At 41.0% G+C, this 27,407-nt stretch overlaps 1 protein-coding gene and 1 pseudogene across 5 annotated transcripts in view; both read left to right on the forward strand.

Annotated features, from left to right (window-relative positions):
* Positions 1 to 1,446: 1,446 nt before the first annotated feature.
* LOC117509958 lies at positions 1,447 to 6,660 on the forward strand (annotated as a pseudogene).
* An 11,909-nt stretch (positions 6,661 to 18,569) lies between these two features.
* Positions 18,570 to 27,407, forward strand: part of ap1b1 (adaptor related protein complex 1 subunit beta 1) — a 95,986-nt gene continuing 87,148 nt past the window's right edge. Inside the window, exons 1-2 of one of the 5 annotated variants that reach the window (XM_034170308.1) lie at positions 18,570 to 18,646; positions 23,459 to 23,519. In XM_034170308.1, coding sequence (XP_034026199.1) covers positions 23,483 to 23,519 — 37 coding nt within the window. In that variant the 5' untranslated portion in view covers positions 18,570 to 18,646; positions 23,459 to 23,482. Of the gene's footprint in view, positions 18,647 to 18,694; positions 18,719 to 18,769; positions 18,886 to 23,458; positions 23,520 to 27,407 lie in introns of those variants that run through there. The other 4 variants (XM_034170309.1, XM_034170307.1, XM_034170310.1 and 1 more) reach the window with 4 other exon arrangements.

A 27,407-nucleotide genomic window follows, 5' to 3' on the forward strand; every position in this document is an offset into this window, starting at 1 on the left:
CGTCTCGGTAATCGGAGCCGCAGAGCTCCATGGCCGCTGAGAGAGGTTTATATCTTTTTAATGACTTGGATTCTTTGCGGGTCCCCTCCGTACCCCGCGACAGTAACACCGGAGGCGAAAGACAGTAGATTTTCAATGCGACACCACTCAGTCAAACGTGTGTATGAAAAAGTCCCCCAAAATAATTTTTAAGCACAAATAAAAGAAATGTGTACTCACCAAACGTGCCGCAAGACAATATGAAGTTTTAAAAAAGTAGATCCTTCCGTATAAGACAAGAAAAAGGTGCAGACGCAAACTGACGTAAATCCACAAATTACAGTTGGTGCGCGCAATGCATGCTGGGATAGGGTCTCTTCCCTGACGTCTCGGCAGCATCCCGGATGTGATGACAGTTTTGCGGAGGGCTAAGTTTTAGCTGTTGTCATTTTTAAATGAAGATTTCTCCGTTGAATGACAGATCTGGGCTTGCAGATTTACTTTACTACATTCAGAAGGATCTTATGTGTAAATATGTCATTTTTTGGTCCAAAGATATGACTGCATTTATTTCAGTGCAGGTCTACTTTAAGAAAGAATTACAGAAAATCTGACTGTGTGTGTGCAAAAGCAATGTGTTCTGAAGTGGTGCACTCTATGGTTGCAATTACTCAGTAGTTATTATTCAATAATCTGTAAATTTTGTTTGAGTCCTATCATGACCCTTAATAAGGGGCCATCAGGTCCTATGTCATTTATACTCTGTCACCTCACTTCTTCCTAACTGGCCTATTAAACAAACACAGCAATATGGTGCTGCCCATAAGGAATCACATTATTATTTTCCAAGGAGCCTAAGATGATTAAGAGGATAGAAAATGCAGTGAAGTCTGGTATGCTTTCAGTTGAGCACGACTGGGACCTCATAATGTTGAAAGCTCAAGTACAAGTAAGCATAAAAACTACAATGTTTTGGTAAATTCCTGCTTGAGTGCACAGCTGTGACAATCTCATTCTGTTAGTTTACAAGTCTTCACCAGAGGATTAGCCCCTGACCAACACAAAGTGCAGTTGATGTTTTATGTAAATTATAATAGTTTGTAGGAACTGATTTATTGAGCTGGCCATTTAGAGAACAAACAAATGACTATCTTGTCTGACAAGCTGTGCCACTCAGCCTGACACTAAGGGCCCTTGGGCAAGGTCCTTAATCCCCAAGTTGCTCCCGGTGTGTAGTGAGTGCCTTGCATGGCATGGCCCTGACATCGTGTGTGAATGTGTCTGTGTGAGTGTGAGTCATCATTGTAAAGTGCTTTGAGCATCTGATGCAGATGGAAAAGTGCTATATAAATGCAGTCCATTTACCATTTAAGGAGGTTTTCATAAAGAGGCTGCAGCCTCCGCTCCTGAATTGTTTAACGTGTTTTGGTTAATCAAATCGGAGCAAAGCAGGGAGTGATGGGAAACATGGAGGTCAGAGGTTGGGAGCTATTCTCTTAAACAGTATCAGCAAGTTCCATCTCCATCTTTGAGAAAGGCAAATGCTGGATTAATTTGAGACTTGAACAAAGTGTTGGTGTTGGTCAGAAGTATGTTTTTACTGTGGTGTGACATTTGTCTGTTCAGCTCATCGCTACCATCAGGCTAAAGCCAGCAGTCAGAGCCAGGGAGCCCAGAGCAAGTCCTCAAGTGCACACTCATCCCGCTCCACTAGCCCAGGTCCACACTGGCGCAGTGATGGCATTGCACCCAACAAACCTCCTGACCGGCGCACCCTGGAGGCTCTGGCTGCACAGTGTGGGGCATCCTCCTTCATGCAGCCGGGCTCCACTCAGAACCCTCCTGCGCTCAATGACATGGACTCCGGTGCAGCACGTGCTCTACTTCCACGGCCGCCTCGAGACCGATCTGAACCACGCCACTTTAATCCTCTCAGGTGAGGGCACAAGTCGGCACTCATGCTCCCATAATTCTCTCTATCACATATAGGTACTTACGTACCTCCATAAGGGGGCACCCTATTTGTTTCGCCTAAAATTTCCAAGATTGGCCGACCAAGTGTTTTTCCGGCTCTGACTTTGTAACCTCTGGTGTATTCAGAAAGCTTGTGTTAACATATCTTCAAAAACAAACAAACACAAACAAGCAGCAAAAAAAACATATCAAATATGTCTAATCAAGACTCGATAACCACAAAAAAGTAGTAATAATTACATACCCTGAAACACAGCGTATCTCTGATTTTACTTCTCCCATGTTTGCACACAGCAGCTATGTAGAATATCATTCTGGTGTCTGGCGCAATCCGGTTTCACACAGCTTTGTATGTAAATAGTCATTGTGCCCTTCGATACTTCCACATTTCACAAGTTCCAGATGATGATCAGTAAATATGTGACAGCCATCGTCATGCTTGTATTGCTTGATTCTTTCATTTGTACATCCACAGTACACTATAGTCAAAAAGCAGGTCATATCACTAACACGAACGACCCGTAGCTGTTTCAAATCCATTGTTCACGTCACAGCTCTCCTGTTGAGATCGTGAACAGAGCCATCCAACTTCGTCACCCACTGTCACTTTTCTCAGACTCTTTGTGATCATACTTCTCCAAAATCAGATAAACTTGTTCGGCTTTCTCTGCAAGACTCACCGTCTTTTTCCACCGGTGTTTTCCAGTGCAGGGAACACCCCTTACAGCAAGAACTTTTTCACTTCTGGGGCCATCATATTCATGAAATTTGCATGCTCCTCCATGACGACAGATATGGAGATAATGCATGTGAAAGTAACAGTCAACAAACACTAAAGTAATTACAAAATAAAGCACATTAGCCAGGCACTGCTACGCAAAAATTATTACTGTAGTAATGCCATTAAAAGTGCATTTATCAGCTAAAAAAAAACAATCCTGAGGACGCAATACATTTTGGGTCGATTTTTCCTATATGTAATACTAATAACCCAATTTCATAGCCTTAAGAGTGTGCATATCATGAATGCTTGGTTTTGTTGGATTTGTGAGAATACTGAATCTATTGGTACCTTGTTTCCCATGTAACAATAAAAAATATACTCAAAACCTGGATTAATCTTTTTAGTCACATAGCACTACTATTATTCTGAACAATACTGTACATATATATATATATATATATATATATATATATATATATATATATATATATATATATATATATACATATATATATATATACACCAGAGGTAGAAATGCACACACAATACACATAAACAATAACAACAAAACATGAAACAGGATCCACAGATTAGACTAGACCTGATTTATCTAATCTCAGGTGACAGTGTCTGGAAAAATCCACCCTGCCATCTGACGTTTGGCACCACCTGGTGGCTGCAACATTCCATTGGTTAATTTGACTGTCCTCTGGCTAAACTAGGCTGGAGCTCTGAGAGCTGTTGGCCCAGATTTACTTCTCTTTCAACACAAACAGCTGGTATGAATTAGTGTGAAGCCGGTGTTAAATGAAGACTCAGATATGAGCAGTGTCAGGTTTAGTGACTTCGTTAGAGTGGTGACATGTTGACTCTTTCTATTGTATACAGAAAGACTTAGAGCTGCTCTTTGTGCAGCTAGAAAAGTTGAGTAAATTGAAAACCTTTCCTGTATGCCAGATGGTGACGAGCCATTGTTCTACACAATTAGAGTCTGAATGGTGGTTTACTTTGGCCTCCAGCCAATGTGTGGCTCAGTTTCTCAGCTGAACGATGGTCTGACCACACGTGGACCCAAAGGCTCTTTCAAATGAGTGGGCCTTTCCCTTTCATGTGTGCACTTGATAAACTCTAATCTGATAGTATTTACCTTCAGACAACTGCTCACAGCTAAATCAAGAAGGTCAACAGGTGGGCTCCATAGAAACAAACTATCAACTTTAAAAATATACTGCCCATTGTTGAGCATTTATAAATAGAACTGCCTGCTACATCTACTTTACATGTTGTTTTTAATCACTCTGTATTATCTGAGAAACGTACATTTGGTCTTTCTGTGAGTGTTGGACCAAGTATACAGTTGAATCAGAACATCTCGCAAGTGTGTGACAGTGGAGGAGCACGAGCCATGCATTGTGTGAGGTTAAATACTCTGCTCGACCTGTAATCCTGACCCCACTTGTACACGTCTTCCCTGTAATCCTGCAGGATCTCGGTGCTCACTGTTCAAGATACATCAATCCTTAGTAGTTGGTAGTAGTTAGGAGACGTGCAAATTCTAAATTTTGCACGTGATGTGTCACATCATTGTCTGAGGAGACGATGTTAACTGTAAATCTAACAATGCCAGGAGAGCTGAATCAGAGACACTATTCTATAAAACCCATTAAAGTACCAAATTTAGGAGCAAGTACTTCACACTTTTTATGAATTATTATCATTATTATTACTATTATTATTTCCAATATATTGTTTTACTTTTCAGGAATAAGGAACCAGTGAGAAGACTGTCTGGAGACAGTGACTCCTCTACAGCCTCCTCCAAGGGAGGTGGAGGAGGAGGGGGAGGAAGGGGAAGGCACTCACTTGGGGGCACGGCACGGCGCTCTGGTGAAGAGGTAGTTCTACTTGTCAACCGCAAGGAAGGAAAGCATGTGATTGAGAGGACAGGAGGTGGAACTCAGACTCCTTCCAAACGTCCTGGTCTGCCCGTGCACGCAGCCATTCTCGCGAACGGCATACAGTTGCTCCAATACTCAAGCCCAACCTCCCACAAGAAACTCCAGAGGGAACGCAAACCTCCCACACAGAGAGAGGACGTTCTCTGGGAAATGAAGGGCCAAGAAGATTCCATCCTCCACGGTCCCACAGTCAGAGTAAGTTACTTAGCCGTCCTCAATCCATTGATGCCAGCCCAGGGCCTGCTTCTCCGCTACAAAGAATCTCAGCCTCTAACCTCAGATAGACGAGAGGGCCTTCAGACCAAACAAGTGACACCATCTTCCCCTAGAATCAGTGGGGGCTCACCAAGAGACAGTTGTCCTCATGCTCCAGCTCACCTATTAAGGGTACCCGAGCAACAACAGCAGCCCAAGCAAACAGAACATACCTAATCCCAAACTTCCTGCCCCTCAGCTCACCCCTCCATAGGGAAAAGCAAGTTATTGCCAGCTGTTACCACTGGAGGGCGACGTTTCTCCACACTCTTCTCCCCGCACCTCTCACCATCATGGCGTGCGCTCCCCTAGGACCTCGCACAGCTCTCAATCTATTGGTCCGAGGGCATAGAGGAGTTCATCTGGACTGGACCAACATGACCCGAGGAGGAAGGACTGAGCTTTGGCTTCCAGATGCCTACATTAGATCCCCAGAGGGAGCGGGATCTTTATCGCAGCTTTGAGGCTGAGTTCTTGGCCAATACACAACAGACCAAGGGAGGGTATTGCAGAGTCCAAGAAGACGGCTGTTCTGCAAGGAGCTAGGACACATTTAGTGCCAGTAACCACTGATTCTAACATAACTGACTCTGCCTACTCCTCTTCTAACTCATCTACCTCTTCCCTAAATGTTGGGACAAGATTGGGACTTTGCCTGACCTCAAGGAATCCAAAAAAACTAATCCCTGTCAGTACCCACTGGAAAGACCCATTGAATATACTGTATGGTCAGGGTTTTGGAGGAATACAAAACTCCGGTCAGGAAGACTCTGAGAATTGGAGAGAGTGTAGAGGGGGTCTCAAGAATCTGTCAACTATCCCTAGCTGCATAGAGAAGCAGGAACTAATTGCTTCCCTGCCTGGTATTGCAGAGCCAGACTCGGACAGAGTAATGAATCTGACCCTCACACAAACTGCTTCTCATTGCAGGAATATAAATGGTGATCATGGAAGCTGTGCTCCAACAGGACTGCTGACAGGACAGCATGATGGCCTCAGCTGGGGCACAAGACCTAAAGGTGATGTTCCTTTGGAGAATCACCAGCCAAACTTCCCTTATGACTTACAAGATTGTGATGACCTCGTACCTCCAGAGGCCTGTTCCTCTTGTGTGGCACTCCCCCCTTCTGAAGACTGCTCCTTCCAGGATTCCTCTAGTGAAAACTCTTCCATGTGCTTAAGCCTCAGTGAATCCCGCTCTGAGTCTCCCCGGCCATCCTCGCCTTTCCTCGCCAACGGGGACACAGATGGAGACATGTTGCAGTCTAACAAAGATCGGAAGAAGGCAGACACTGTCAACCCTCTCTGTAAATTTAAGCAGAAACCCAGGATAAAGCCTCGAACTGACAATCGGCCAGAAAACACCCCATCACGTATCCCTACCCCAGTCAGCTACAGAGATCTGCAGGTTCAGGACACCCTGTCGCCCTGCCACACCCCACCACTGTCACCACAGACGTCCCAAATGCATCATGTTTTTACAGATAAAGCCATCCTCTGTCACATTCTCCAGCCATGGGCAGCAAAGGTTGCTCCTATCCTGGACAGTCTGAGAGCCTGGACACTGAAGCTTGGATGTAGCATAAAACTGATTGGTGAGATACAGAATGTTGTTGCCAAGATCACTGACTACTGTGTAAAAGACTTAAGATGGTTTTCTTTGCATGTTATTATCAAACACTTCTATTTAAAATTAGTTTATCCTGACTAAGAGCAGAGGGGTTTGCATTGCTTTTTTTTTGCACTCAAGCCAAATTATTTATTACCAAAGCAATGGTTTATTATGTAATATTACTGTGTGCATTAATTTTAATGTGTGCATAGGAATTGTCTTGCCAATCATAAGGTGTTGTTTTCAAAATACTTGTGAAAAGCCACAGGCTGATGCAATACACAGACAGTAAGAGAGCGCACACATGCTGCCGTGTGCACAACTGAGGGGCACAGAGCGGAGAATTTACTGTAAGTTTGTAACCTCTAAAAGGATGTAGGGCGGTCCTCCATATGCTGATTGTTGGTCCCAATTTCTGCCCTGATTTTCAAAATAATGGGGTAATAATTTTTTTTTCCAATTGTAGCAAAATTTGTAATGGCAGTTCTATTACTACCTATTATTTTATATATGATATTGATTTTAGGTATGATTACATACTCTGGTAATCGACTATATTACCAATCCACCTGATTACATACGATTCTCATGATATGATCCATCCATCCATCCATTTTCTATACGAGATTTCTCCAATTAAGAGTGTGGGGCATGTTCTCCCTGTGCTTATGTGGGCTGTCTGTGAGTGCTCAGGCTTTCTCCAACCTCCAAAGACATGCAGGTTAGGTGGACTGATAACTTTAAATTGACCATAGGAGTGGGTGAGAGTGCGAATGTGTTTTGTTGTCAGTATGTGACCCTGTGATAGACCGGTGTCCTGTCCAGGGTGTACCCACCTCTTCACCCTATGACTGCTGGGATAGGGCTGGAGTAAGCAGGTATACGAGGTCTGTCCAAAAGTAACTTTTATTTTTCAAAAACTATATGGATTTGAATCATGTGTGATTGCATCAGCCAAGCTTGAACCTTCGTGCGCATGCGTGAGTTTTTTTCACGCCTGTCGGTTGCGTCATTCGCCTGTGGGCAGGCTTTGAATGAGCACTGGTCTACCCCCCTTGTCGGATTTCTTTTGTCTGGGAAATGGCTGAGAGACTGCCGCTTGCACCATGAAATTTTTTCAGAAACTGTTAGAGACAGCCAGTTGGAAACCATTCGAAAGATTCAGATGGATATCGGTGAAGATTCTGTCAGCGTCACGCGGATTAAGGACTGTTAAAACCTTTTTAAGGACGGCCCACAACAGCGGAGGGCACGCGGCGCACCGAGCGGCCATCGACAGGCTGGAACGACCAGATCATTCTAACTGAACGCTGTGTTGATCCGGGACATCGTGTGACTACCACAGAAATGGCAAGAGAGCTGGACATAGCACTTTTGCAGCACATTCCACTGTTACAGAGATTTTGTAATGAAAGACGTGCGGAGGATTTCGCGTTGGCACGTCGTTGGCGCACACAGAAAACACCTCCGTGTTGGAAGTCTCACAGGACATGTTGTTGCATGTCCAGCTGTTACACAATTTCTCGGATACTCACTCGACTGAAAGCCATTGAAGCCGTCTGAATCTTCTGAATGGTTTCCAACATGGAGGTGTTTTTTTTTGTTGCGCGCCATGAGCAGTTCCATGCCGACGCGCGAAAATCCGCGCGAAGGGTTTCTGAAAAAATTTCATGGAACAAAGCGGCAGTCTCTCTGCCATTTCCCAGACAAAAGAAATCCGACGAGGGGGTGGACCAGTGCTCACTCAAAGCCTGCCCACAGGCGAATGACGCAACCGACAGGCGTGAAAAAACTCACGCATGCGCACGAAGGTTCAAGCTTGGCTGATGCAATCACACGTGATTCAAATCCATATAGTTTTGAAAAAAATAAAAAGGTCCGTTACTTTTTGGACATACCTCGTAGAAAATGGATGAATGAATGTTGTGAAGGAAGAGGATCAGAAGGAGGCTTCTGCTTAGAGAACAACAGGTCCCGAGTACTACATATTGTACCCGCTTGTCCACTTTAACCTAAAAAACAGATCTGCACCAATCAAATCTGATTATTCACTTTTTTTTTATCACAATTTATCCAGACATCAAACATTTTTGAAACATGTTTAAAACTTTCCTAGTGCTCACAATATTCTACCATTTGGTGTTTCACAGTTGTGAATCTCACGCCATCTCGTGTGAGTCACTCACATGAGTGGTCCGTTTCAGCAGAGTTACGGTTCAGGGCACAATGTGAACAAACCTTGTGAAGTATGGACAACAAGACAACATTGGGGCATGGCAGACGTCCATCACAGGTGCTACACCTCCTCTAGATAACCCTCTCAACTTGCGCGTCATCATCATAATCGGCCGTGAACTCGCTGGATCAATGCCATCCACATCTTCGCTAGCCATTGTTTACATGCGCTGTGAGACACTGGTGTCACAGACTGAATGGTCCCCCCTCCCTAAAATTTGGTCGGTCCTGCCCCCACTGCACATGTTTCATTTGTGACCACAGCAGCTTGTCTGAGACAAACTCTCTTCATCCAAGCAATCAGGCGGAATAATGTGATTATCAACCATCAGATGACAAAGTACAACCTCTTAAAGCATTCTGGTCAGTTTTAGGAATCAAGGCGATACTTGGCGAGTTGCTACTGACGCTTTGAAATGACGGAGGCGCAGTGAACACAGCAGTTAGTAGCTTGTGTTGCTGCGGCGCTCTGATCGCTTCCTCAGTCTTTTATTATGAAATAATGCTGAATTTATGTGGAAAAGATTGTTGTACAAAAGTTTCAGATATCTGTCACTGAGAGATGATGACTGTTAGTGCAGTTTATGCAGAAACAAGGTGATAATTGGCAAAACGCTGGTGACGCGCAGAAATGACACATGAGCAGTGAAGGCAGGGCGGACCGATTTTTAGTGGGGACTGCTTGGTCGCCGTCGGCGACACCGGAACTCTGCTGATGCCGCGGTGCATTCTGAGAAGTGCATTCTGCCAGGGGGATTATGGGAAACGTTAAAGTACCAAATGTTATTTACCATGCATGGGTGTCTGATATCTTTTTTGTTGCTGTTGAAATTGTTAACTGGGTATCAACAGTAATAGGAGACCTGCTTAAGCAATAAAGCAGTCAGATGGATTCACTTGTTGTGTGCTTTACCACACCATTTGGGCTTGCCTTGCCTTGCTCATCAAAAATACTGATAATGACTGTGATAATTTCAATGTCTGTCCTCATTAATGGTCTTCATATGTAATTACAGATTGTGCTCGTTATACTCCCATTTACAGCACACTAATAGGTAAATACAAGACATAAACAAGTGGAACCCCTGTTGTTTTTGACATCATGAACACATACACAACTAATCTACGTACACTTCTCTGCTTTTGCGTCACAATATGTCCAACAATGTATTTTTCACGTGTTATGGTTTTTAAACGTGTTTAATGCAGGAAAAGACAACATTTTATCTTAGCTTCTACATTTAAGTGGATTATGTATTTAAAAAAAAAACATGAGTACATTACAGTGTGTCAGTTCCACTGAACAGAAAATATTGTTCCTCTGACCAACTTGTACTTTTGAATGCAATGCAAAATGTAATTGTATAGGACTGAACTTCTTATGATATTGAATGTGTAAATACACATTGATGAGCTGCTCACTGATAAATGTGGGTGCTTTGCATATCAAAAACACTTTGGAAATACAGTATATTGTACATATTCAATGTATTAAGTCATATGATGCCTTAGTAATGCAATATTGGCGTCAGAAATGCCTTGACTATCCCCTTTGCCTTAAAATGTTTTTTGCTGATTATTTTTTGAATGTTTTTTGCTCTTAGACAGTAACATTTATTGAGTGACATTATATTGTCATTATTATTTCCACTTTATGACAACAGGAATAGTAGAATTTGATTGATGAAGATGATAAAGATCTAATTTGTTGCCTCTGAATAGCTGTTTTGGAACATGAGAAGCCAGATAAGGGATCATCATGGCACAATCTATTATGACACCTAGTGGTTGATTTAAAACAACAGCAACAACACCACAATATTTCAGGGCAGTCTCAGAGTGACATGTTCGGCAGATTGATGCAGAGCCAATAATATCTGATAATGTCAGCTTTGATGGATGGAAAGAGACAGATTATAGGACAGAGCATGAATAATAAATGCTGTCAAAATAAGTTTCACTTTTTGAGCTCTTGCACGGTACCAGTTGTTTTTATTTCAAATGTGGGAAATTTGTAAAATATATTTGAAAGTGAAAAACGAGAACGACTTTGTCAATGTGTTGTAGATCCTTGTTGTCCTCAAGGCACCATTCAGAAACAGAGTTCAGGGACAAGAAAAGGAAAGAAGCTACTTTTCAGTACATATTTTCTGGACATTGACATAAAGTGGGCTAGAAATAGAATGTGCGTATCGTTTTGTGTACATACTACGCCTGAATATGTACAGAGTTGGAGTAAAGAACGAAGTGATCTTGGTCTAATTTATTTATTTATTTATGAAACAGAGTCTGGCTGGGGTTCAGTGACATCAGCATCCCACATGCTGCACGTGAAGTGAAATGAACAGATCAGCGTTTGGCTAAAATCCAAATGAGGTTGGACCCAACATATACTGAGGTTCTTTCTTAATCTGCATTCTGATCTACAGAATTTGTCAGATTTCAGAAATCTCTCCCCCGACAGCAAAATCTACATTGTAAATCACAAAAAACAAATTTATTCTTACTAACACTTCGGCTTGTTTACTTGAAATTGTGGATTTTTTTTTTGTTTGTCTTGTTTTTTAGGGATTACAGGAATACTGCTATTTGTTCACCATTTTTTGAAGATGAAATGCTGTCATGTTCTTGTAATAAATATTTTCTCCTCTGAAGTTTATGAATTTTTCTTGTCTACCCCACCTCCACACGTAGAGCACCTTCACAGGACCGAATAGGTTTTGACAAGGATAATAGTAAGAGTGTGAGTATCTGCCCACTTACTTTATACTGACTTGGATTTAAGACCAGATTGCCAAGACTACATAAATTCTGAGTGAGGACAATCAGAGATGAGAGGATATCAAATAATGTGTTGTGTTTGACCTTCTTTACAGATCAATGTGAGCAGCAAGCTATTCTTTATACTGAACAGCATAAAGAATTTCTGCCTGTTTAACAATTTTCAGTTGCTATGATTAATAGACTTTTCCCATACACCTCAAAGAAACATTTGTTTGTGTCTGTATCATCCATATAGATATATGCTCGCAGAAGGAGGTAAATGTCAATTGTAAGCAATTTTGAAAATATTAACTCGATGAAAAACTTTATTGTAACATTTTACATTTTTCACACCAAAGTTGTGATTATAAAAAATAATATACATTTTCAGGTAAAACCACAGACCATGACACAATTAACTGGTCATACAAAATAACTTTTCAGCATGATAATATAGGTATTGAAGTTTCTTTAAACATATTCTAAAGTTTATTCATTCATTTTCTATACCCACTTATTCTAAATAAGTGTCACAGGGGAGCTGGAGCCTATCCCACTGGTCATAGGGTGAGAGGTGGGGTACATCCTGGACAGGACACCAGTCTATTGCACGTCTACATATAGACAGACAAACACATTCACTACTATGGTCAATTTCAAGTTTTCAATTCATCTAATGGGTGAATTGGTTTGCTGGCACACCCAGAGAGAACAAACACTGCACGGAAATGACCAGATGTGACGTGATCCCAGGACCTTCTTGCTGTGAGGCAACAGTGCAAACAACTAAGCCACCCTATCCTAAAGTTTGTATTCAAAAATAAGAATAAAACTAGGACTGCAAGCAGTCATATACGGGCCCTCTTGCCACGCGACTGCCTACCCAGGCCAGTGCGTCCCCATGTGACTAGATGTGGGTAGGTGCACACAGGGACCGACCGTCATCACACAGTTCATGTTTCAAGCAAATCAGACAATGCATGTAGGAGTTATGAAAAGTTGAAGGTTCATCCACTGGGGGCGCTCAGAGCACAAAGAGAGGGGCCAGATGTGTTCAGGGGTGAACCCTCATCACACATGTGAAGTTTCAAGTCAATTAGGCAAAGTATGAAGGAGTTATCATGACTTGATGTTCCATGGCAAAGGTTCAAAATGGCGGCGCCATAGCGGCCACACCCTTTGACATAGTAAAAAGCTTTTGATAACTTTTGATCAGTATTGTCTCTGGATGATCTGAAAGAAATTTGAAGTGCATTGGACAAAATCCCAAGGAGGAGTTTGTTCAAATACAACGTGTGGAAATCACGCCAAAATGACACGAAAACTCAAAATGACCGACTTCCTGTTTGGAGTAGACCAATGGTGCAAGAGACTTTTTTTGTATGTCTATGCAAGTCACACATGTGTACCAATTTTCATCTGTCCTACTCCAATAAAACCCCTATGGGGAGAGGTTTTTGAAAGTTACAAGGGGGCGCTATTGAGACATCTTGCCCCGCCCATGGGTGACGCCCTTATGAATTGTAAGAGGTTGTCATGCTTGACCTGTATCAATTTTCATGATGATATGACAAAAATAAAGCCGTCAAAAGGAAGAAAGTAACTTCATGGCGAAGGGTTGATATTCAGCACGCCGCCACATGGACGCTGTTACTCGTAACTCCATGGCGTTCATTGCCTACATTCACCAACTTGTTTTGCATGTTTTAGAAGTGGAATGAAGTTGATGGGGTTAACTATGTGACATCAGTACCTGTTAAAGTAAAAATAGGACATTTCCTGTTACCACCAGGGGGCGCTATGCATTAGGTGGGAAGTTAATATATACAGACGTTTAGGGCTGAGACCTCATCATGTCCACCAAGTTTGAAGGATCTACAATTAAGTATATGGGCGTGACAGCCTTTCGAAGTGAAACAGCGAAATGCTCGCCAAAGTTTGAAGAACCCTAGCAGCCATGCCTTTTGACCTACAGAAATTCTTTTGATGACTTTTGATCAGCATGGGGTCATGATGTTGTGTACCAAATTTGAAGATGATTGAATGAAATCCCTGGGATGAGTTTGTTCAAATGTAAGTAGTGGAAATGGACAAAAATGGCAAAAATTACCTCAAAATCGAAACTTAAAATCAAAATGGCTGACTTCCTGTCGACATTTCACCATGACGTTAACAGACTTTATGTGCGTCCCAGGATGGTAAATATGTGTACCGAATTTCGTGAGGCTACGACAAAACCCCCAATAGTAAGTCCCTTCAGCTGCTCCCTTATTTGCACTCAGGGTCACCACAGCAAATCTAAGGTGGATCTGCATGTTGAATTGGCACAGGTTTTACACCGGATGCCCTTCCTGATGCAACTCCACATTACATGGAGAAATGTGGCAGGGGTGAGATTTGAACCCGGAGCCTTCTGAACTGAAACCAAGTGCATTAACCACTTGGCCACCACCCCTGCTACACACACACACACACACACACACACACACACACACACACACACACACACACACACACACACACAAAAAAAAAAACAATGCAGAGGGTTTTTTGAAAATTTCTAGGGGGGCACTATTTCGCTGCGACCATGTGTGAGACCCCAGAAATATAGAATTTTGGATCCGGCTGGATGACTTTGCAAAGTTTGGTGAGTTTTTGAGAATGCGAAAGGGCCAAAATTGGGGCTTGAAAAGTGGCAGGAATAACAATAATAACTAGAAGCACTCAGAGAGCGCAAACCTCCGCCAACGCCATAGGGTTACTGACGTCACATGGAATACCCTTTGACAAAGAGACTTATTCCATGTCGTTTCATGCATCTACCGTCATATTTCAGATTCAGTGGTTAACCCTCTGGAATCTGAGGGCATTTTTTAGACAGTTCACTCGCCTGGCATAAATGTTTTATTATTGCTGTTAACAGCTCTCTCTGCCTCCCACAATCAAGTTTTATGTCTCTTTTTTTCAGGACAACCTGTACTTTCAAAATATATCTGCTATAGTTGTGTTTTATAAGTGTAATATAGGTTTACAATCAGAAATAAAGGAAAAAGTAAAGTGGAAAATAATTTTCCACACACATTTATTCAAAAACACACAGCAAACTATAATAAACAACTGTTTTGACACTTTATAAAGGTAATTTGGGCTCTTGTGTGAAAGACTGTACAACAAAAAGGTTCAAACAATAAACACAAATGCACATTTTGAACAATATATACAAAATGGTCTATGCGTTGTGTTTGTCTTCATCTCAAAGCAATTTCTGTCTGCTATTACACAAAGGTCACATCACAAACTTCTATTAGCAAGAGAGCTTGCCACAGGCTTATCCAGTAACATTCACAGGAAAACTAGTCGAGCAATCCTGATACTCACACACTGTTTGAGCATGTGAGATCGTATGAGAGGCTTTCTGTCTGCTCCGTCTGCTCACTTTCACTTTCGCTGTGCGTAATGGCACAGGGCGCATTGGAGCAGCCAGGGGGCTATTGAAATGGGCCAACTAGTAACACATCACTCCTAAAAACAATCTTTGGTGTGTCACGTGAGGTGAAGCTGCCCTATGATTGGATTTTGGAAAACCATGTGATGGTGAACCAATTCCGATTGGACACTCACATTGCTCATGTCATCACACAGCTTGTATGAGGAGTACAAAGATGGTGGACGGTGGCTTGAAAGTCTGTGGAGTTAACTTTTCAGCAAAAAAAAAAGTAAGTTTCTATCTCATATCATTAAAAAGTTATTTATAATTTAGCAAAGCTTGGTCTCAGCCATCGTATACGACGGCATCGGCCCCAGAGGGTTAAACCCTTAGATCTTCAGCAAATGTATTTATAAAGAGAAACTGCATGAACTACACAAGTTTTTTTTTTTTCTAATAAGTTTATTCAATGAGGAGAAACAAATGCTAAATTATTGCTGTGTCGTAACTTAATTTTTGTTCAGCCTTTGTGACCCGTCTTCATGAAATTACAAGCAAAAATGTTGAAATTGGCCCTATCCTGCAATGATAAAGAATCCTTTAAAAAATTACTGGATCCGGCTCATATTCCGGGTTATTACCAAAATTTAATGACTTCTAAGCTAGGCCAAGATACACCCCTGGTAAAAATTTCATTGAAATCCGTTGTGGATTTTTTGAGTAATCCTGCTAACAAACAAACCAACCAACAAACAAACGGACGCGACTGAAAACATAACCTCCTTGGCGGAGGTAATAATAACTAATAGTAATAATAATAAACAGCGCAATTACAATAGGGTCCTCGTAGGACTTTTTCCTACTCTGGCCCTAAAAAGAAATCCCCACTTGTGGGTTTCAAGAAAACAACTTGTTCCTGTGCTTGTCATTTAAAAGGACAGAAGTCACGCACCTAATGCAGAGTGTGAACTGATTAGGATGAAGATCAGCACCTCCAGATCTGAGACCATGGTCCTCTGCTGGAAAACTGCAGATTGTCCCCTCTGGGTAAGGGGAGAATTACTGCCCCAAGTGGAGGAGTTCTAGTATCTCAAGGTCTTGTTCACTAGTGGGGGTAAGATGGAATGTGAGATCGACAGATGGATTGGAGCTGTGTCTGAAGTCCTGTGGATGTTGCACCAGACCATCGTGGTGAAGAAAGAGCTGCGCCAGAAGGTGAGATTCTCGATTTATCAATTGATTTACACTCCTATCCTCAACTATGTTCATGAACTGTGAGTAATGATCGAAAGAACAAGGTCGCGGATATGAGCGGTGGAAATGAAATTTCTCCATTGGGTATCTAGGCTTATACTCAGGGACAGGATGAGAGGCTTAAATATTTGTGAGGGACTCTGAGTAGAGCTGCTGCTTCCTCACACTGAAAGGAGGCAGTTGAGGTGGTTCTAATATCTGGTCAGGATGCCCTTGGTCCTCTCTCTAGGGAGATCTTCCAGGCATGTTCAACTGGGAGGAGACCTCAGGGAAGACCCAGGATACGCTGGAGGAATTATATTTCCCAGTTGGTTTGGAAGGCCTCAGGATCCCTCAGGACGAGAGAACTTGGCTGAGGATAAGAAAGTGTAGGTTGAACAGCTTGCTCTACTGACAACACTTAACACTGTGCTTTATACAATGTTTTATATAATTAATAAATGAAATACCAAAGTAGCAGTAGAGATTCAGTTTCAATGATTAAGAAAAAAATATTAATAAAACATGTAAAAAATAAAGTGGAATAAACCATTGTTGCTTTCGTTAAATCATGGATGACTGCCACCTTCCTTATCAATCAAGAAAATTTACCTATGACACCATACACAAAAGAATAAGAGAACATATTAACCTTTTTGATCCCTGTGGTGCATGCTTTATGCAAATGACATTCTGCTGTTCAGCACCACATACAAGGACAGAATTAGAGAGATAACAGTAGGAATTTATAAGAACAAGAGACAACACTGTATTTGATGTTTAAATAAAATTGGGATTCATTACATTATAAATACATTAAAAATAACACATTGTGGAAATTGTATGTAAATGTACAGATTTTATTTAAGTCCAGAGATCAAGGATCCAGTAACCGATTTCATATTTATTTACTTCAGTACTATACTCCACAAAATGTTGTTGATGTAGAAAACCTGTAAAGCCTACTTTTAGTACACAGAAAATTCACAGGAGGTATTGATAAGGGAGTCGATGAAGAATCTGATCGATAGGCAGAATCGATAATGGCATCGATATCGCTAAAATCTTATCAATACTAATCCGTAGTTGTGGTGGTATGGGCAAGGATGAGTGCCGCAGCAGCCATGCTGTGGTGTTGACCAGGCAGAAAAAAACTTGCTGTTGCATGCACTTGATGGGGGAGTTGCCACAAGAAGAGGTGGACAAAGAAGACATCAGGCCTGTGTTCCCCCAGGAGCTGTAACATTCTGTCCATAAACTCAGAGGGTTTGTTGTCCCCAAAGCCACGCAGAGAAAAAAGCCTGCTGGACCTCTCGGCATCAGAAAGTTCAAATGTATTTAAAAGGTGAGCCTTGAGAGCTGCGTATTTATTCACTGCAGGGGGATTTTGCAGGAGACTAAGCAGCCTTGTCGCTGTGGAACTGCTGAGGGCCGACACGGCATAATAGTATTTCATGTCGTCCATGGTGATCTCCCACAGCGCAAACTGCGCCTCTGTTTGCACGAACCAAGCTGAAGCTTCCCAAAAAGTCAGAAAGCTTCAAAGACACAACATTCACTGTCATGATCACATCGGAATGTCCTTCAAAAACGTTCAAAAGACAGATGTCCGGGACACCAGTGTGGAAATTGCGATAGCTGAAAGAAGGAGCAGCAATTTCCCATTTTGACAACGCATCTGTGTGCCACTTTATTTCTCCCTTTTCACATAATTCACAGAACTTTTACAACAGCTCCACCCCACCCATTAAACTCACAGGAGTTCTGACAGGAAAAGCACCACAGGGGGCAGAGACAGCTTGTCATATGCACAGCAGAAATACACATTGCCCATCACCCACGCAATGGCTGAGACAGGAAACATCAATATCCAAGACAGCTTGTTATATACATAGCAGGAATTCACATTGCCAACCACCCACGCAGGGGCCAAGACAGGAAACATCAAAATGCACACCTCAGCGTGCTGACACCTGCAGAACAGAGGACACACTCTAACCACCAGTGGCGACACTTTGGTATGTGCTTCCAAACAGGAAACACACTCGGTATGGTGAATTATGTCCATTACATATTGAATGTCTGCCACAACATAAACTGCATCTGTATGGACTGACTTAAAGAAGAAAGTGTACAATGAAGACAAAGTGTACTTTATAGAACAATGGTAAGGCCAGAGCAGAGGCACAGTTAGTGAAGGGAGTACCAGAGAAGGTGATTGTGGCAAAAATTACGATTGTGAATAATTTTAAAACAATTTCAAGCCAGTGCATTCCAGTCGCACAGCATAATCATACACCCATTACTGGCTTGATAAAGTTGGCAGTTATTCTTTCAAATGTAGTATGCTGAATCAGCAGGTGTTTCTATTATTCTGGCCATTGGATGCGCGTTGAAATAAAGATGACGTTGCGTTTATTTTGTGGAAGTACGGAAGTAAGTGGGAAGGAGACGGGCAGGCTGTTACAGCTGCTACGGGCCACACGGTAAGGTGCTTGTGGAGATTTTCATTGTGTGCCTGGTCTAAATTAACTCCAGATGGCACGTTAATTCGTTGGGTAAGGTTTGAACTAGGTCGATAGATTAAGAGATTAACTTTTTCGACGAGGCATCTATTTAGAAGGTCACGTTTTCGTGGTGCTAGCTGACACTTAGCATTTAGCTGTGAGTTCATTCATCTCAAAATTACCGCAGAGACATGCAGGAATGGGCGAATCAGCTTTGTGTGAGTAACTGGTCCAGTAACGGTAAAACTGCAGTAGTGTAGTTAACTTTACACCACGTTTGTGTTCTGTACACTCTGCTATGCTAATGTCACGATAGCATAATGCTAAACGGCGAGCGCTCGCGAGGCTTGTTCTTTGTTTAAACTTGCTAAGGTTAATAAGTTACATTATCCCTCTGTAAAGTAGATAACAGTACGTTTGTATGTTATTAAAGGTGACAGTCTCCGTTACCGTGGAAGTGGCACTCTACTATGCTGTCCTGTTAGTCGTCTTTCGCGTAGTCGAGATGACAGTGAAGCTTATTGAATAATGAATGCGCTGATCTCTGTCAAGAAAAGGTGTCACTGAAGTCAAATTGTTATGGATAGACACACATTTGACACTATGAACTTTGTTGTTCGTTAAACTACACTCTACCTATATGCTGTAGCCAATGCTAAAAGATAATGTAAACCTACGTTATAGGGTTAATCTGTTCAGTATGCTGATTACATACATAAACACACATTATAATACAATTATAATCATGACCCAAAATTAGATTGCAGTCACTTGTCTCTGCAGTGTCCGTGTGGAGTTTTTTAACATTGCAACTGGAGATATTGTACCTTCAGGCCGGCACACACTTGTTGCAATAACAGTTCACAGACCTTAAAGTAGACCTGCATTGAAATAAATGTGGTCAGATCTCAGAAAGAAATAGCTGATATGTATTTATAAGACCCTTATGAATGCAGTAAAGTAAATCTGGAAGCCTAAATTTGTAATTCAGCGGAGAAATCTTAATTTAAAAATGACAAATTTGCAGCTAAAATTTGGCCCTCAGCGAAAACTGTTTGTACATCCGGGTCATTGCAGTGACGTCCGGCAGAAGACGGAGCGCTCCCGCCTTCAGTCCGATCCTGCATTAAAATTGATTTTATCTGTTAGTAATGTTACTGTTATACACATCCTGGTTTCAGCATCCAAAAGTAAGCTGCAATGAATGTGAGATACAGCTCTGCATGCTCAGATCAGCGGCGACATCGACAGCGGGCGACGTTCTTCCCTGACGCCTCGCTCTCTGCCTCCGCTGTGCTTACTGAGTCTGCGTGCTCCGGTAAATGCCGAAGCGGGCCACTCGCATCGCCCCCGTGTCTGCTGTGCAGCCGGCACCGCGTCCCTGTCTACTGAATGGAGGTGCAGCTAACTTGGCACAAGTCCAGAGAATACGCTCGTTGTTTTGATGCGGAGCGGCCGGTGACACCTGTAGCTGCAAGGACAGACTTTCCACAGCGCCGCACGTCTCGGTAATCGGAGCCGCAGAGCTCCATGGCCGCTGAGAGAGGTTTATATCTTTTTAATGACTTGGATTCTTTGCGGGTCCCTCCTCCGTACCCCGCGACAGTAACACCGGAGGCGAAAGACAGTAGATTTTCAATGCGACACCACTCAGTCAAACGTGTGTATGAAAAAGTCCCCCAAAATAATTTTTAAGCACAAATAAAAGAAATGTGTACTCACCAAACGTGCCGCAAGACAATATGAAGTTTTAAAAAAGTAGATCCTTCCGTATAAGACAAGAAAAAGGTGCAGACGCAAACTGACGTAAATCCACAAATTACAGTTGGTGCGCGCAATGCATGCTGGGATAGGGTCTCTTCCCTGACGTCTCGGCAGCATCCCGGATGTGATGACAGTTTTGCGGAGGGCTAAGTTTTAGCTGTTGTCATTTTTAAATGAAGATTTCTCCGTTGAATGACAGATCTGGGCTTGCAGATTTACTTTACTACATTCAGAAGGATCTTATGTGTAAATATGTCATTTTTTGGTCCAAAGATATGACTGCATTTATTTCAGTGCAGGTCTACTTTAAGAAAGAATTACAGAAAATCTGACTGTGTGTGTGCAAAAGCAATGTGTTTCTGAAGTGGTGCACTCTATGGTTGCAATTACTCAGTAGTTATTATTCAATAATCTGTAAATTTTGTTTGAGTCCTATCATGACCCTTAATAAGGGGCCATCAGGTCCTATGTCATTTATACTCTGTCACCTCACTTCTTCCTAACTGGCCTATTAAACAAACACAGCAATATGGTGCTGCCCATAAGGAATCACATTATTATTTTCCAAGGAGCCTAAGATGATTAAGAGGATAGAAAATGCAGTGAAGTCTGGTATGCTTTCAGTTGAGCACGACTGGGACCTCATAATGTTGAAAGCTCAAGTACAAGTAAGCATAAAAACTACAATGTTTTGGTAAATTCCTGCTTGAGTGCACAGCTGTGACAATCTCATTCTGTTAGTTTACAAGTCTTCACCAGAGGATTAGCCCCTGACCAACACAAAGTGCAGTTGATGTTTTATGTAAATTATAATAGTTTGTAGGAACTGATTTATTGAGCTGGCCATTTAGAGAACAAACAAATGACTATCTTGTCTGACAAGCTGTGCCACTCTGCATGTGCTCATGCTCCACTTACTTGAGTCAGCAAGACTAAAAGTACCTTGACACTTGCATGAATTTTGTCCCCAGACTGTCATGCAATCTGGTGTGCCAGTGAGCAAACATGGCTTAAACTGTGCACAGCTGCATGTCAGTGCGAAAAGAAAATTTTCAAATGTTCAAAACTTCTGGCACACATTATTTTCGTGAACTAGTCATGAGCATTGTGCAACCTATTCAAAAACACTGCATGTCAATGCGTCTCATTGTCCACAGTGAGTGAACGATGATGGTGAGATGTTACTTCTAAAATAAACTTTTTTTTTTTATATATATATATATATACAGATACATTATCTAACAGGGGCAGCACGGTGGATTAGTGGTTATCACTGTTGCCTCACAGTAAAAAGGTCATGGGTTTGATTCCCACCTGTGGCGTTTGCGTGTTCTCCCCGTGTTTTCGTGGGTTCTCTCTAGGTGCTTTGGCTTCCTCCTACATCCAAAGACATGCAGGTTAGGTGGATTGGAAACTTTATATTGTCCGCAGGTGTATGTGTGGTTTGAATATGTTTGTTTGTCTATATGTGGCCCTGCGACAGACTGGCATCCTGTCCAGGATATACCCCGCCTCACGCTCTATGACTGCTGGGATAGGCTTCAGCCCCCCGCAACACTTAATTGGACTAAGCGGTTGAAGATGAGTGAGTGACATTATATAACTCATACGAAAGATTGAAAATGCAACTGTTTTACCAAACCATTACAATATATATTATAAATAATTACCTTTCAAACAAGATTCTGAATGCGTTCTCCGCCGCCCAACACGCACAAGAACCTGCGGCTGTAGATAATTTCACTGATTCTTGGAGCGATAAGAGTGGTTTCATCAGCCAAGAGCAAATGCATCATCGGCTACAAAATGATTATTTTATATAGCGTAGTGTCAAGCAGGTCAAAGGAGGGTGCATTGGCACAACGAATTACATGGCAGTGTGAGGATCAAATTCATGCAAGTGTCAATGTAGCTACTGGTTCAGAAAAAAAAGTGGTCGCACGTGGAAGACTCATTCATGCCCAATCACTAATTGAAATGTGATAGCCAGCAGCTTGTCGTGTACACAGTCAACATACCAAGGGAGAAACAAAATGACTTGATGACCTACCTCTCAAATACGGTCTGCCATTTTTGTAACTCTGCTGTGTTAGTGGGCCATGGGAAGAATTTACATTTATCTTGCAGGCTCTGGCGGTTGCACTTGGCATCAAAACACATGGCCATGGTCTTGGGTTTGTAGGTTTGTTTGACAACAGAATGGCACAGCTGCAAGGTAGCAACTACATCACACCGATGGCCTCTGTTTCCTGGTGCAGTATTGTTTATTTTGTCCTTTGAACAGTCTAGAACCCAAATATAGTTGCATTTAGTTGGAAGAGCACTTAAGAAACACCCAGCAAAGTTGCAGAATGCAGCTTTTGCATAGTTTATGGCCGTTATCTCAACTCTAGTGCTAAATCCCCAGTTTGCCAAAAAACAAAATTATGTTCAAATTGAGCAAGTGCTTGTGAGGATGTGAAACCAGAGTTTGGCATTTTGTTTCACAAGTGAGGGGACAGTCATAACATCTTGATTTCATGAGAAACTGAGTAACTTGCCACTATTGCAGTCCTCAATATGCACGTGTAAGTATCTTCCCTTTAATACAATCTTTGTAAATTATATATATTTTTTCCTTTCTTCTTTGACAAAAGATTTCTTAAAATTGGCAAAGTTTCTGTAAACTTAAACATTTGCTTAAGTTACAAAGCAGTGTGTTTTGACACAAATAAGGGATCATTCCTAAAAATGTGATGACTTGAGTGGAAAATGGGAACTTGATATTGCAACATGCTGCAGAAAGTTATTTGAAGTTTGACAGAAAGTGATAACATCCTGAGGAAGAATGTTTTTTCAGAACATGATGTTGGTATCTGTTTTCTTATCACACTGTTTTCTCAAGAGATTGACTGCCAGTTGTCTACACTAACACAGGAATTCCTTTTATTTTCCTGTGCTTGCAGTTTTAATATTTCCCGTTTCTCTTGTGAAGCCTCTAGTTTATACTTAAAAAAAGAAATTTCTTTTTGTTTCTAATTGCTGCAGGAGAACCGGCAATTTGGATCCAAAATGACGGACTCAAAGTACTTCACTACCACCAAGAAAGGTCTGCATTTCATTTAACTTTAATGATATATTGTGCTTAAAAAAATTGAGAATTAAATTTTTACCTGGATTTTCATTATTAAAATTGTCAGTGTTTTTTAATTGTACAGCCCCAATTGACATTGTTTGAAATGTAAATAACAGACTACAATGATTTTCAAATCTTCAACCTATATTCAATTGAATACACCACAAAGACAAGATATTTAATGTTCAAACTGATAGACTTTTTTGTTTTTGTGCAAATATTTGCTCATTTTGAAATGGATGCCTGCAAAAATTTCAAAAAAGTTGGGACAGGGGCAACAAAAGACTGGGAAAGTTGATGAATGCTCAAAGAACACCTGTTTGGAACATTCCACAGGTGAACAGGTTAATTGGAAACAGGTAAGTGTCATGATTGGATATAAAAGGAGCATCCCCAAATGGCTCAGCCGTTCACAAGCAAAGATGGGGTGAAGTTCACCACTTTGTGAACAACTATGTGGAAAAAATAGTCCAACAGTTTAAGAACAATGTTTCTCAATTTTTAATTGCAAGGAATTTAGGTATTCCATCATCTACAGTCCATAATATAATCAGAAGATTCAGAGAATCTGGAGAACTTTGTACACGTAAGCGGCAAGACCGAGAACCAACATTGAATGTCCGTGATCTTCGATCCCTCAAGCGGCACTGCATTAAAAACCAACATCATTGAGTAAAGGATCTTACCGCATGGGCTCAGGAACACTTCAGAAAACCATTGTCAGTTAACGCAGTTCGTCGCTACATCTACAAGTGCAAGTTAAAAAAAACTCTACCATGCAAAGCAAAAGCCATACATCAACAACATCCAGAAATGCCGCCGCCTTCTCTGGGCCTGAGCTCATTTTAAATGGACAGATGCAAAGTGGAAAAGCGTGTGATTTGAGTCCACATTTCAAATTACCGTTGTCGAATTGACACTTGATCATTTTGATTTGTGCCTTTTTAAATGATGATTCTCCGACATATCTCCATCCAGCCTCTGGTTCCATGACGGCTATTGATTTGTCTATTTGTTCACCAAATATTTTTATGGAATTTGAATGGAAAATTCATGGTGAACAATGTGGGAGTGACCACTTCCCTATTTTTATTGACATTGTTCAACCTTTGCCGGAGGAGAGGGTTTCGAAATGGCAACTTCACAAAGCACATTGGGATGCTTTTTTAATTCTGTGTACACACAGTATTTCTGTTGAACGTTTTCAGGATGCAGAGGATCCTTTGATTTTATTTACTCGCACATTGCTTGATATAGCTACACATACGATACCAAAATCTGTTACAGAATTTTGTAAACATAATCCCTGGTTTAATGTAGACTGTAAAGAAGCTGTCAAGTGCTGTAAAAAGGCCTTAAGAAAATTCAGGAAATATCTGAAACAGGACAATTTACGAATATATCGCGAGATGCGGGCAAAGGCCCATAATGTAATTAAGAATAATAAACCACAATGTTGGAGGAATAATGTTTCTAAACTGAATATTAATTAGGGATGTCCCGATCAGGTTTTTTGACCCCGATCCGATTCAGAGTCATCTGATTTTGAGTATCTGCTGATACCGAGTCCCGATCCGATACTTTTAAAAACTGAATGAACAATGAACGAATTCTAAATATATAATATTTTCATTTTAATCACCTTATTTTATTATTTATCACTTAAACAGTGCACTTCTCCCTGAGATAGCTTGAACAATCAAGTAATAATCTACCAGACTTAAAAAATGTACAAATTTCCATGTTATTTTATTTGTCTAAAAATAAATGTCCAAGGTTCCTTATGTTAAACAAGAAATTATCTAATCTAAATAACAGGTGGTTTTAATTTACAGATGAAAGGTTTCTAAAGAACCATTTATTGATATAGCTATTTTAATTACAAGTGTTCTAAACTTTTTTTAAACAGTAATCAGAAATTTTGAGGTAACCAACAACAACAAAAACATTTCCAAGGATTTTTCTTCAGAAAACTGCTCTATAAATGAGCAGTCCTGTGACGCATTTCTGTTTTGTACAGATCAGTGGTTTCTGCCACTAGTCTTCCGTGTTTTGGCCTGACTCATCGTTCCTATTGGACAGCGCAAAGCTACTTCACAGCTCAGAGCGTCAAAAGTTGAATTGGGTTGAACGTATGTTTTTTTTCTTTTGTTCAATTAAAAAAAAAAAAAAAAATTGGGTTGAACTTTGACCGCGTCAGCCTGCCGACAAGCGGCAATGTGCACTCCCGACTAAAGTGTCGCTTCCGACGCGTGAAAGGCCCATTAATCTGCAATAATGAGCTTGAAATAGCGGTGATCAAAATAATGAGGATAAAATCTATATCGGATTCCTGATCGGGATGCAGCGTCCGATTTCGATCAAGTCTGAAACCACGTGATCAGGCCCAATTTCCGATCACGTCATCAGATCGGGACATCCCTAATATTAATACTCCCATGAATAAAGTGTGGGAGATGGTAAGAAAAATAAGCGTAAAACACATATGCTCTTCTGTAGCATATTTAACTAAAGCAAATGGTGTTAAATGTACAGCAAGACAGGACATTGTGAATTTATTGGCTGAGGAATTTGGACATAATTCATCTTCCAATCACTACTCTCCTACATTTCAGGTTCATAAAAAACAAGCTGAGAGCCTGGCACTCATCTTTTTATCAAACAATGCGTTAGATTATAATGTTCCATTTACTATTACTGAATTGAAAACTTCTCTCAGTAACTGCCATGATACGGCAGTTGGTCCAGATGAAATCCATCATCAATTTATGAAGCATCTGCCAGGAGCATGTCTCTTGTTTTATTAGATGTTTTAAATAAAATCTGGAGAACTGGTGATTTTCCAGATGCGTGGCATGAAGCCACCATCATTCCTGTTGTGAAACCTGGAAAGGATGCGACTAACCCAACAAACTATCGTCCTATTTCTTTAACCAGTTGTCTTTGTAAAACCATGGAACGAATGATTAATGCCAGATTGGTTTGGTTCTTGGAGAAGAATGGATTGATTTTTTTTTTTTTGATTTTATATATATATATATATATATATATATATATATATATATATCTTGAAAAGGCTTATAATACTACATGGAAGTATGGTATTATGAGAGACCTTCACAATCTTGGGTTGAGGGGCGGCTGCCCATCTTCATTTGAAATTTTCTTTCCAATCGTGTGTTTCGAGTTCGCCTCGGGTATTTTAACTCTTATCCCATGCTGATCAACTTATCTCCAATGTAAAACAGTCATTAGGAAGTATCCTAATCAGATAATAAATTTACGAGTTATGAATGTAATGAAAAGTTTGCATTTTCTGGTGTTATGGACTCTATGTAGCAGAAACAACTGGCCACACAGATTTCGAAGAAAAGGGCTATATGTTATCATAATTTAAGATGGCCTCTTACATAGCAAGGTATTTGTTAGACAAATGCCATGATTTGAGAGAGCATTTGGACATTCATGTGATCAGTTCCGTTATGTACCCTACAGGCCAACAGTGACCTCCGTTTACTGTCTATTTTTTTTGTCATTATATTATTAACTTAAGGTGTCTTATGAATTTTATTCTCTGCAGAAACATACTCGAAATACAAAAATATAGCTGTTATTTTTAATACTGAAATTAACCCAGGTTGTGTCCTCATTATGAGAGTGTTAGACTCTACGTGAATCACCAAACACAATGGATTTCTTAGAGCACACAAATGCTCAAAACTGTTCATGCTTATGCTGTCCTGATGCAAAATAAACTAAACACAAGAAATACAATATATGCACACAATATATTATAAATATCATGTCTCAAATGTGCATCCCAGGAGTGACCTGCATTCTCAGTCTTGTTTTTCTTCTCGA

The sequence above is a fragment of the Thalassophryne amazonica genome, chromosome 5, assembly GCF_902500255.1.
Source record: "Thalassophryne amazonica chromosome 5, fThaAma1.1, whole genome shotgun sequence".
Taxonomy (NCBI): Eukaryota; Metazoa; Chordata; class Actinopteri; order Batrachoidiformes; family Batrachoididae; genus Thalassophryne; species Thalassophryne amazonica.